The 11,840-nt window shown below is 41.2% G+C and overlaps 1 protein-coding gene across 1 annotated transcript; it reads left to right on the top strand.

Annotated features, from left to right (window-relative positions):
- The first annotated feature begins 3,592 nt into the window (after positions 1-3,592).
- LOC133110678 (GTP-binding protein Rheb-like) lies at positions 3,593-10,095 on the top strand. The gene is made up of 8 exons (XM_061220933.1): positions 3,593-4,005; positions 4,570-4,641; positions 5,085-5,152; positions 6,566-6,648; positions 7,036-7,092; positions 7,196-7,243; positions 7,610-7,691; positions 8,394-10,095. The coding sequence occupies exons 1-8, from the start codon at positions 3,954-3,956 to the stop codon at positions 8,484-8,486; spliced, it is 555 nt and encodes a 184-aa protein (XP_061076917.1). The 5' UTR covers positions 3,593-3,953; the 3' UTR covers positions 8,487-10,095.
- Positions 10,096-11,840: the final 1,745 nt, after the last annotated feature.

Below are 11,840 nucleotides of genomic sequence, written 5' to 3'. Positions count from 1 at the left end.
TGATTGAACCTTAATCAAAATGGCAGAGCAGCATTATGGATGGCCATCAACCTGGGGCCATGTAAAACTGTGAAGTGTGTGTGACTTTCTCTGTGTGCATCGTGTATAAGTGTGTGTTAACATGTATATGCATGCGGCCTTGTGAGGGTGGGTGTGTGCATGTATGTATGAGTGTGTGTATGCGTGTGTTTGGACCATGTGCAATACTATTACTCATATTTAGGGTTTATCCTGGCAGGTCTTTTTTGGGTGATGTTGGATTTTGTTATGCTATTAGTATTGGCTTGTCCAAATCACTTGTTTATTTACTGTTTTGTTTCTTTCTTGTCAGTTTCATGGCTCTTTAGGCACACTGAGCCAATTAGTGTATTGTGTAATGTTTTTGTTCAACATTTTAAGACTGTGACTTTAATATGATGAAACCACTAGACAATCTTTTCTTTGAATCCTTTTCAGCCATTCCTGGTTTTGGTTTTGGCCAGCATCAGTGCTATTATTTTTTATTCTTTTTTATTTTATTTTTTATAAATAGTGCAGGTATGAAAATTGCATTCTCAACGCAGAGTTTGAGCCATTCCAGGTATTATGAGATGCCGGTGTAATGAGTGTAATATACCAGCAGGTGGTGCTGTCTGAGTACACCAACCTGCTAGGCAGTGTTCGCTGGAGGTTTTGTGCACTGCTGGCATAATTTCTTTCTCTGTGCAGGATATTTTTGAGTGGGCTCAGCTTAGTACGGTATGTTCCCATGGCCTTTGGTCTATAACTTAGCACCCAAACATATGTATTGTGCAGTGTAGCTGGTGAATGCTGCAGTTCCAAACACTCTTTGGAGACAATCGCTTTGGGTAATGACATAACAAAATAATCAGTGGTTAGAATTTCACTGCCTGCAAAAATGTATGGTTTCATAGAAGTTAGGATTCAATGTGTAAAAAACGGTAAAAGGTAATGATGATTGACAGTGATGAGATGACAATGTAGTTAAGGGTTGGCTATTTCAGAACTACTTATATACTACTTATATTGGATAAATTGGTTGAAATATGAAAATGCTGAAAATGTCTCACTTTACAGCGGCTGTGGAAAAGAGCCACATGGAAAAGAGCTATATGGAAAAGAGGTGATCTATGTCAGCCAAGCTTCTTTAATTGGGGTTTACTGGAACATAGACCTGAGAGAGTATGAAGAATGTGACGTGGTAGAGTTCAGCCATGACTAAAACACTGAGCTTGTCCTTTATGGTTACTGTGCAAAACTATATATTTGGTTATTCTGAGTCTTGTATGTAGGCTAGTACTATTTATAGTTTCAATTTGACCTTAAATACCACAACAGAAAGTGTCAGGTTTCTCAAAGGATTTTACCTGTAGGATGTTTTTCTTTTTTTCCTTTTTTTGGTTTTGGAGAGGGGGGGTTGGGGGGTGTTTTTATGTACGTGAAGAAAAGACAAAATAAATACTTGTATTTTTATTGTGCTTTTTATCCTTTCTTATGCTTGCCCTTTTTTTGTGCGTGTTTGTGGTATCTGACGGTCATGTCTGGAAGGTGTGGAAGATTTGGGTAGCTGCTCATCTGGAAACCACTGTGGAACCGTGGCGCCATCTGGTGCCTTTTAAGTGAAACTACATCCACACGAATACCTTTAACTAATCTTTGCATGCACGATATTAATAAACGTTCGGTGAGATGGAGGGGAGGGACTCGAATGATTAAAACATGCGGAATGCACATGCTGATATGTGCTTTTAAGTACCTGTGTTCTGATACTCCAGAACATACAAGCATATCGTTATTTAAAAGGTGTCTACATTCATGTATGTGTGTGTCTACAGTTCAAAAATAACGTGAATAACATAAAAAAGTACAATTTCAATGATTTTCAGGCAGTTCAATAATGTTAAGTGAGACCATACCATACAAAACTACAGTGATGTGAAAACCTTTAATGAGCATGTGGACATGTGTGGATGGTTTGTGTAGCTACGTCATCCTGAGGGGTAGAGCTATTTGTCAGAACACTTCATTGCAACCTACTTCAGAGTTCTCCTTTTCAATGCTCCCACAGGTTCATAAATAGAGGCTTGCTTATAACATAGACCACCAGCCCACTCATAGTCCTGTGTAGGCAGCTAATACCCCCCTGGCAAAAATGTTTGTTCCCCTTTTGCTCTCCCTTCCAACTGACCCTCCCAAGTCAAACAGTAGCCAGGTCATGGCTTCCACAGCTGAAATAATTTAATTATTTAATCACAGCAGCGATGGGCATAGTCACACCAGTCATCAGTGGGCCCCAGAATTATCGACACTCCTGACTGCAAATGTGCAAAAAATAAACAATATAATCATTGAGATGCTCAAAATTACAGAATGTGAAAAATACTATATTGATGTTTCAATGGAACCGACCGAAATCAAATATGGGTAATTTTGTGGAAAATCAACCGGGGGTGTGGGATTAGACCATTCCAATTTTGCTCACAATTTGAATAAATATTTGTCATATATTCAATAAAGAACAATCAAAATATTGATTGATCATTGATATATTGATCATTCTAGAGATATTGGCTCTTAAATAAGGGGTGGGTGGAACCCAAAAAGTCACTCTGCAAATTTGGGTTGATTTTGGAGCACCATATGTTTGCCATTAAAGCAGGGAAAAACCTGAAAACATGTAGTCTGACATAATTTTCTACTCTTGGGAACAAAAGCAGTCCAATTTGTTGCCTGATACTTGGTGGGATCCATTCTAACATTCATCCTAACCAGTGCCCTTGGACCCCTTGGAATTAAAACAGCAAAACTGACCCAGCATCATATTTCACTGTGGGTCAAAGGCACCTCTCCTTTTATGCATCTGTTTCGATACCATGCAGATGCTGTATCTGACCAAAACATTCAATCCAATCGAATTTTGGTCTTATTTGGTAATTTAAATTATGAAGTTGCTGTGGTTAGATGAGACCAAATTGAACATTTTGCTCAGATACAGCATCGGCATGTTCGGCATTACAGAGAAAGACCATGCTGTTATCTTTGCCAGAGATGGATGCACCAAGTACTAAACCAGGCTTGCGTATTTATGAAACATAGATTTTGGTGAAATAAATTTTTTATGCAATGCTATTCATTTTCAGGAATGTTTGATTTTGGTTGGTTCGCCTGAAACATTCATAAAGTACCGTATTTTCCCCATGTTGGCATTGGGAGTTTATCTCAATATAAAATATGTAGTTTTGAAGAGCTTGGTGCACATACTCAAAAAATCATGCCATTATTTGAATAAGATGTTATTTTGTCACGTTTCAATTACATTCATTTGTCAAACGCTTTTGATCCAAAGCGATTTACAAGTGCATAGGTTCTTCCACAGGTTAAAAGCATCAAATCCATAACTATCAAAACACGCACGTCGGTGTATTTGCATTTGATAGAAAACTGTACTTTCTTTATACATAAATGAGTAATGCTAAATTGTCGAAAGCTTTTGCGTAGAATTTATGCAAAACCCACACTCGTTCCAGACTATCCCCAAAGGGCTGGATTGGGGCTCGGCCTCACTGACGCATGCTCTCTGACGTCTGCAGTTTTACGACGGTGTGCTTGCGTAGTTTTCGACACTATGAGTTGTGAGCAGAACTGCCGTGAATAGGCTGTTTTTGTTTTGTTTCTTTAGTTGTAAAAACTAAAAAGTCGTTAGTTATACAATAATACGACGAGAGGCAGTGGTATATACAACATTTACATATATTAATCGATTTCCCGAAAAATAGTCCATTAAGGTCTCGAGTGCAGCTTGAGGCCCGGCGGATAACGAGCTCCAGCGGCTTCTAAAAAGTTTGTTGTTGTCACGTGACACGAGGCGAACGTGGCTATAAAAAAGTTTTTCTTTCAAAATTTAAAAGCAAATTTCATTTCATATTTATTTTAGTAGATAGCTATTTTAAAGCATGCCTCAACCGAAATGCAGGAAGATCGCCGTGTTGGGATACAGATCAGTAGGTGAGTGCAATATTTGGGGGAAGCTGGCTCGATCGGTAGCTGAGTTAGCTTGCTATGCTATTGTTTAGTCGTCTAGCACGCATTATTAACTAGCTAACTTGCAGTTAGTTCTCGAAAGTGCTGACGGGTAGTTATCATTGTAAACTACTACATGTAATCTATTTAGTATAACGTGTAACCGAAATGTATAAAGACAGTTGGCCATCTTAAGCGGAAACTTGGCCAAGTTCTCCCACGTTTCGAAGTAGTTATTAAGCTAAGTATTGGTCAAAAGAGCGCTGATTTTAGCTTGCTCGCTGGCTAGCCAGCTGCTACAAAAACAAGTCCGACCTTGCAATGTGGGACAACATCGGGGTATACGTTAACACTTAGCTAGTGTGAAGTGCCCACGTTACAGTATTTTTATTAAACTGCTAGTCATATATCAGATAGTACCTAGCTAGCTAACTAGTTGTAGACCAAGTTGTAGGCCATGTAGACCAATAATGAGTTTCGATTGGCTGTTTTTGCTGTATCTGTATGCAGGTATAGAATATAATAATAATGCGAGACTTTTTTTTCCAGGCAAATCTTCTCTTACAATCCAGTTCGTGGAGGGACAGTTTGTAGATTCTTATGACCCAACCATTGAGAACAGTGAGTTTTCGTTCTGTGTGTAGGCTCAACGACATTACTGATTTGTCCAAGGTTGTTTTGTCTAGTTTCTGTTTCAGGTGCTGTAGGCTTTCTTTTCCACAGAAGAAATGTGGGTTTAAGTATATTGCTCAAAGTCCTTGACACCCCACCTGCCACAAACTCGGTTGTACAAATCAGTGTTGACAATGTTACACAGTGATAAAGTTGTATTCGTGTGCATGTACACAAAATACTCATTTGTAAATTTGGTAAGATATGCATATTTGCATATTTTTTAAAGACTGTTCTTATCAGCAGTGTTTCACATAGTGGCTGCAGAAAATGGTGGTGGTTCATATTTTGTAAGCTCAGTCATGTTATAAATACAGCGTGAAAGCTTTTGTTAAGACGGCTAGAATCTCAGTGTATGCATGTGACAATGTCTCTCCCACTTCTTCCACAAGCCTTCAATAAAATGGTGTGTCTCAATGGCCAGGACTTCAATCTGCAGTTGGTGGACACTGCAGGACAGGTATCAGTCAGTTTTAACATTCATTAACTTGTACCTCAACATCTGGCCATGCTGTAGGGCAGTGCTTCCCCAATGTGGGTCAGGTGGGTCTCGAAAGGCGTTGACACACGAAAGCGCCTGAAACTCACACCAGTCAAATTAAAAACTATACGTGTTACTTGGGGGGGCAGTTGTCACAATATGCATGCACTTGTTTTGATTTATGTTAAAAACCCTTGAATCTCATACTTGACAATGTATGCAGCTACATTTACATAAGGGGTATAATACAGAAATATATTTGCTCATTAAGAAACTTTGGGATTCACTGCCTTATAGCAACTGCGGTCCCAGAATGCCATACTTCAGTTTTGCTCCATCTTTACTGGAATGCAAGTTTGATAAAAAGGTCTGACATTAAAAACCGGAACGGTCAAAATGCTGATCCCCGGCAGCACATGGTCGTTGTGCCTGATCCTTAACCGTGAACCAGTTATGTACAGGTTTGGGTGGAGCGAAAAACCAAGAGCATCTCCTATTTGCCTGCCCTTGCCTTAGAGGCATTCTAAAAAAAAAACGCTGTTGTGCCCGTGCCTTAATGCATAGCAGGATTGGGGCTATAGCAGGGGTGAACAAATCCGTTCCTGGAGGGCTGGTGTGTATGAGGGTTTTTATTTCCAATGACTCTGTCTCAATAAGCTAATTAGATCTATACACCAATGTTCACTTGTAGGTTAAAAAAGTATCATATCGGTACAAAATTACAAGTCTTGGCTGTCATCCATAGCCTATCAATAAATGTAGCTAGAATGTGAGATCTTGCCAATGATGGAAATTAGTTTAATGAATGCTAGAAGCTGGCATGGCACTTCTTCCATCCCACCAATCCCTGTTATTATGCACATCTGCCTGGCTGTATTATTGTTATTTAAAAAAAAGTTTTTTTTATAGTAAATTGCAATTTCAGTTGCATAATTTGGCATTTATTATAGATGAAATGCTTGTGAATTTTGCGAAATGCATGATTTGTGCCCTGGATGCAGGATATGCAGAATTTGAGCTGAGCATTTAAGTTATTGTTGACTAATAATGATACGGTCCCAAATATTGTCATTATGCAGAGTTCTTCTTAGTGGTCAGAAATGTTAAGAGACCCAGGCAAAGAGGCAGACCAAGTCAACAGGACGGAGAAGGTCACTGGGATTAATGCAAGTGCTAAAGCTAGCAGGGCCATACTAAAAGCCTAACACTTGAGTCATGGACAGCCTGGCTGTTGTGTTTAGTTTATGGATTAAACTTGGAGCTGCTTTTTTAGAACAGACCTGTTCTCATGGTTATGGGAGGGTGATTGCTAATGCCTTGCTAAGTTACCTAGTTTGTCCAGGTGTTTGAATGGTTAATTTGCGATTGTGTCTCTTCCCTCTCCTTACGCAGGATGAATACTCCATTTTCCCTCAGTCTCACTCTGTGGATATCCACGGCTATGTGCTGGTGTACTCTGTCACCTCCATGAAAAGGTTGGCTTCTTGTGACATTGCTGGACCTTGGTGTCTTCATATGCTCCATTTGAGCACCTTTGGGGAAATGGTAACAGCCATTGCCATCACGTAGTTGTGCAAACATGTTCAATGTTTTCCATTCACTCTGTCATTTGTTGGGCCTCTTACTGCAAGTTTAGAAGTGTGTTTTCTCCTGCTGTTGCCTCTGGGTGAGTTGGCTGTGAAATCTTTTTTACATTTGCATATGGGTTTAACGCCTTTTCTCCCCACCCCACCCCACCCCACCCCACATCTCTCTCGTTTATCTGACTTTTTTCCCCCCTCTATCCCCATGTCCCTCTCTCCCATCCCTCTTTTTCCTCACATTCCCATTTTTGTTTTCTTTACCTGCCCCCCTCTCTGCAGTTTTGAAGTGATACAGGCCCTTCATGATAAGCTGCTGGACATGGTTGGGAAAATACAGTGAGTTTCCTCTTGCCTTTCAAGCAATTGATGCATCTTGCTTTAGAATCTATTTTAAATTAAGACTTTTGGCCCTAAAAATTAATTTATTTGTATTTCCCAGGGTGCCAACTGTTCTTGTTGGGAACAAAAAGGACCTTCACATGGAAAGGTGAGATTTACAGTTGAATAGAAAGTAAGGATAATGATACTAACAGTCTTGACCCTGTGAACGGGGCGGTTAGCTGAGATCAGTACAAAATTAACTGGCAACCTATGCATATTAGCTTCACTTTATCTTCATTACATTGTGGGCTGATGCAAGCCATCTGGCTTTTGTGCACTAAAAGGGGAATTTATCCTAAATATAAATGAGTGAAAAAAAAAAAAAAAAAAGATTCCAATAACACCAACGGTTCTTGAGGTGGGAGAATATATCCTTCTCTGCTTTACCTGTGGATCAGTGGAGTTCCCCTTAGCCGCTTAGCAGGTGGTAATCACTGGAGCACCTGGCATTGAGCCCCTCTGATTTCCCTAGGGTGATCAAACCCGAGGAGGGGAAGAAGTTGGCAGACTCCTGGGGTGCCGCATTCATGGAGTCTTCCGCCAAAGAGAACCAGGTAAACCTTGGTGCCAGGGTGTGTTTCAGGGCTGGTCACTGTGGAATGGGACTTCCTGCACTTGTATGTGCATAATCACAGGCCTTGATGCTTCTCAGTTCTGCCAGATGCCGTTTTGCAATGTTAGAATATTTGGGTTTTTGTGTAGTGATGTTCCATGGTCTGGGAAGGATAAAAAATGGAGTTGGTAGCACAGCTTTCAAGAGTGTCCCCAGCCCTGGTCCTGGGAGCCATTGGGTGGTCATTTTCATCTTAAAATCATCAACTAATTCAGACCCAACTGACCAGCTTGAAGCTGCACTGCCTTAGTTAATAATTTTGGTGCTCAGCACATTGTGGCTCTTCAGGATAGGTTTGGGACCCCTGATCAATGTCTTACCGCGTTATTCAACTCCACGTCCTACAGGCCACAGTGTCTCCAGGTATTTGCTTCCACCGTGCACTACACCACCTGATTACACTAATTGTATTACCTGCTTGGTTAGGATAATAAGCAAATTCATTCAATCAGGTGGTGTAGCGCACGGCAAGAGCAAATACCTTCAGACACTGCGGCCCTCAGGACGTGGAGTTCAGTAGCGGTGGTCTAATGGGTGCAGCCAGTTGGTCCTCATAATGCAAGTTTTTGGGCTCTTTCACACATGCATGTAGACAGGAACTATTTTTTTCAACTCAGTTTTAATGTCACGATCTTTGTTTTAGACCGCTGTGGACGTATTCAAGAGGATTATTTTGGAGATGGAGAGGGCGGATGGTAATGTTACCTCCGAGGAGAAGAAATGCTCAGTGATGTAGAGCCCCTGTTGGAAACAGCAGCTGGGCCCCTCTGCAGCAGCCAGGAGACATCCCCACTGCTCCCCCGCCCAACCCGTTCATCACCAGCCAACCAATCACAGCCCACAATATCATAGAACTACCACCAGCCAGCCAATCACTGTGAACGCTGTACAAGAGCTGACCAATCCAACACCAGGCTCTCATCATGGTAGCCTTTTTACCAGACTGGACCAACCCCCCCCAGTCACCTAATCAGAGCTAATTTGCCACTGGATACATGACTCTGTCTGCTTGGTTGGAGAGCTTATCGGATCCTCCTTGATTGCAATAGCCAAGCCCAGGTAGACCTCAGGAAATCTTGTGTTTTAGGTTTTTGTAGTCCGAACTTAACCCTTGTCAACGCAACATTGTTTCCAGTTCATCTTGAAGCAATCCACATGACCAATGTGTTGGGAGTTTGCATGTTAACTAATGACTTGGAAAGAACAGCTGACATTGGTTAACTCATGTAGCCAATCTTACCTTTGACACAGATAGAGGTCACAGAACCAGGGCTCTTGACTCGGATACTAAGTATTGGTTAAATTATAATCTATATCAATCAAAAGCTATTACTCATCACTTTCATGTACTTGCAGGCATAATGATGGGTGCCTACGCATATGCCCAATCGAAAAGTAGGCACAGAATTTTGTTCATAGAAAGAGACAGTATTGTATACAATTCCTTCCCTGTGGGATATACCAGTCGTGTAAAGGAGCAATGTATTTCCACTTTTGTCTTTCTAAATGACAAAATATCTTTTTATCCTTTAGATTCTGATATTCTTGACTTACTTGTTGGTAGGTAGTTTTTCTGGTTATTTTTTGTAAAATTAAGATTGTAGTTTTTTGGAAATCGCCCCTGATTTTACAATTAAGAAAAGCAGATAATTTCACTGTAGCAACATTAGAAAGTCTTGCAAAACTAAATCACCAAACATGACAAAAGAGATGGGGTGTAATAGAATCACCATTGTTGGTTCTTTAGAAACCAAGTAATTGTATATTAAATTATGTACATAATTATACAGCTATTAAAGTAAATATCTAGTTATGCTTTACAGTTTCAGGTAAACTGTTATGTATATTATTAAATGGAAATGGTAATTGACCTCTTACCCCACCTGCGTCTAGTTTGATAGACACACAAATCAGACAGAATTGTTACATTTCGTGTCCTGCTTGAAATGAACTACCTATTTTTGGTATTTTTTGTTTTGCTGTGGTTTATTTTTAATCAGGAACAGCTCTTGAATATTGAAAAAGTGATTGTTGATGGTGGAGGGCAGCATTTGCGCTGGTGATGTGTTCTGTGCCTTACCCTTGCGCACACACATGCACACGCACGCACGCACACGCATGCACACACACGCACACACGCACACACACAACCACACACATATACACACAGCTTTCCTCTGTGACTGAAGGTGCATTCTGGGGTTTCTCTCTGGTGACTTGAACCGGGGACCCGCTGGTATTGCGCACCTCAATACCAGCTCCCCCTCCCCCGTCGTCAACACAAATCTTGCTGTAAACAGTTTTGTATATATAAATAAATTCTTTACTCCTTTGAAAGCCTTTCACTGATGTGTATACATCTGTCTTTTTATTTGTTTTCTTTATGCAATGTGTATGTAAGCTAGTACACTGGTTCAATACAGTGATATTGCATACGGTACTATTGGTTCCAGTGCACACTGTATATTCTTGATTTGGCTCTGTACTCCAAACATGGCAGTTTTGTAATCACACAATTAACAATTTAATATGTTTAGCTTTTATTATGAAGTAGCATTTTGATTTTACCATGTAGAAATTGCAGCACTTTTTATACAGTCTCCCCTTTTCAGGGCAGCATAATATTTGGGATAAATGGCATCACAGCTGTTTCTGATTAGTCAGGAGTGTGCAATCACTTCTTTAGTGCAGGTATAAGAGCTTTCAGTATCTAGTCCTGATTCTAGGTTTTTGGAGTCTGTTATTGGTGTTTGCTAACATGAGGACCAAAGTTATGCGGCAGAGAAAGAGATATGTCAGAGAGATAGGCCAAACAATAGGCTTACCAAAAAGAAAAAACTTAATTTAGAAGAAAGAGCATTGGTGAGCTCTAATAGCAAATGGACTGGTAGGCCAAGGAAGGTGTCTATATATAGAGTTGATGACCAAAGAATTCTTTCCATAACGAAGAAAAAAAAACAAATGCCTGTCCGACATATCAGAACCACTTCAGGAGGCACATGTGGATGTGCCAGTGACTACTGTCTGCAGAAGCCTTCACAAAGAGAGCTGCAAGATGCAAACTACGAGTTCATTGAAGAAAGGGGGTGGCCAGGTTACAGTTTGCTAAGGTCTTGTGGACTGATGAGACCAAGATTGACTTGCATCAGAGTGATGGCCAAAAGGAGCTGGCCAAGATCCACAGCACAGCTCCCTCATCTGTGAAATGTGTTTTTTTAGTGTGTGTGTGTGTGTGTGTGTTCTCTGCTCAAAAAAATTAAGGGAACACTTAATCATCACAGTGTAACACCAAGTCAGTTAAACTTCAGGGATATCCATCTGTCCATTTAGGAAGCACAAGTGATTGTGAATCCATTTCACCTGCTTTGGTGCAAATGAAAGTGACAACAGGTGCGATGGAGATGTAAAAGCAAGACAACCCCCAAAAAGGTAATAGTTATGTGGTGGCCACAGACAATTGCTTTCTCCTTATCCTTCCTGACTGATTCTTCTCTAGTTTTGTGTTCTGCTAGTGTCCTTGTCACTACTGGTAGCATGAGGCAGTACCTGCAGCCCAATCAGGTTGCACAGGTAGTCCAGCTCCTCCAGGATGGCACATCCATATGTGCGGTCAGAAGGTTTGCTGTGTCTCCCAGCACAGTCTCAAGAGCATGGAGGACATACCAGGAGACTGGCTGTTACACAAGGAGAGCTGTGTGCTCACAGCCCAGCACCATGCAGCTCCATTGGCATTTGCGAGAGACCACCATAATTGGCACGTCCGCCATTGGCACCCTGTTCTTTTCACAGATGAGAGCAGGTTCACACTGAGCACATGTGACAGGCGTTACAGAATCTGGAGACGCTGTGGTGAACATTATGCTGCCTGTAACATCATCCAGCATAACCGGTTTGGTGGTGGGTCAGTGATGGTCTGGGGAGGCATATCCTTGGAGGGTCACACAGACCTCCATGTCATAGCCAACAGTACCCTGACTGCTGTTGTCAGACCTACACTGGTGCAGTGGGCCCTGGGTTCCTCCTGGTGCAGGACAATGCCCGGCCTCATGTGGCTAGAGTGTGTAGGCAGTTCCTGGATGAGGAAGGCATG

Source organism: Conger conger, chromosome 14 (genome assembly GCF_963514075.1).
Source record: "Conger conger chromosome 14, fConCon1.1, whole genome shotgun sequence".
In the NCBI taxonomy this organism is placed as follows: Eukaryota; Metazoa; Chordata; class Actinopteri; order Anguilliformes; family Congridae; genus Conger; species Conger conger.
The sequence above is the reverse complement of the archived record's forward strand: the minus strand, read 5'-3'. Positions and strand labels throughout refer to the sequence as shown.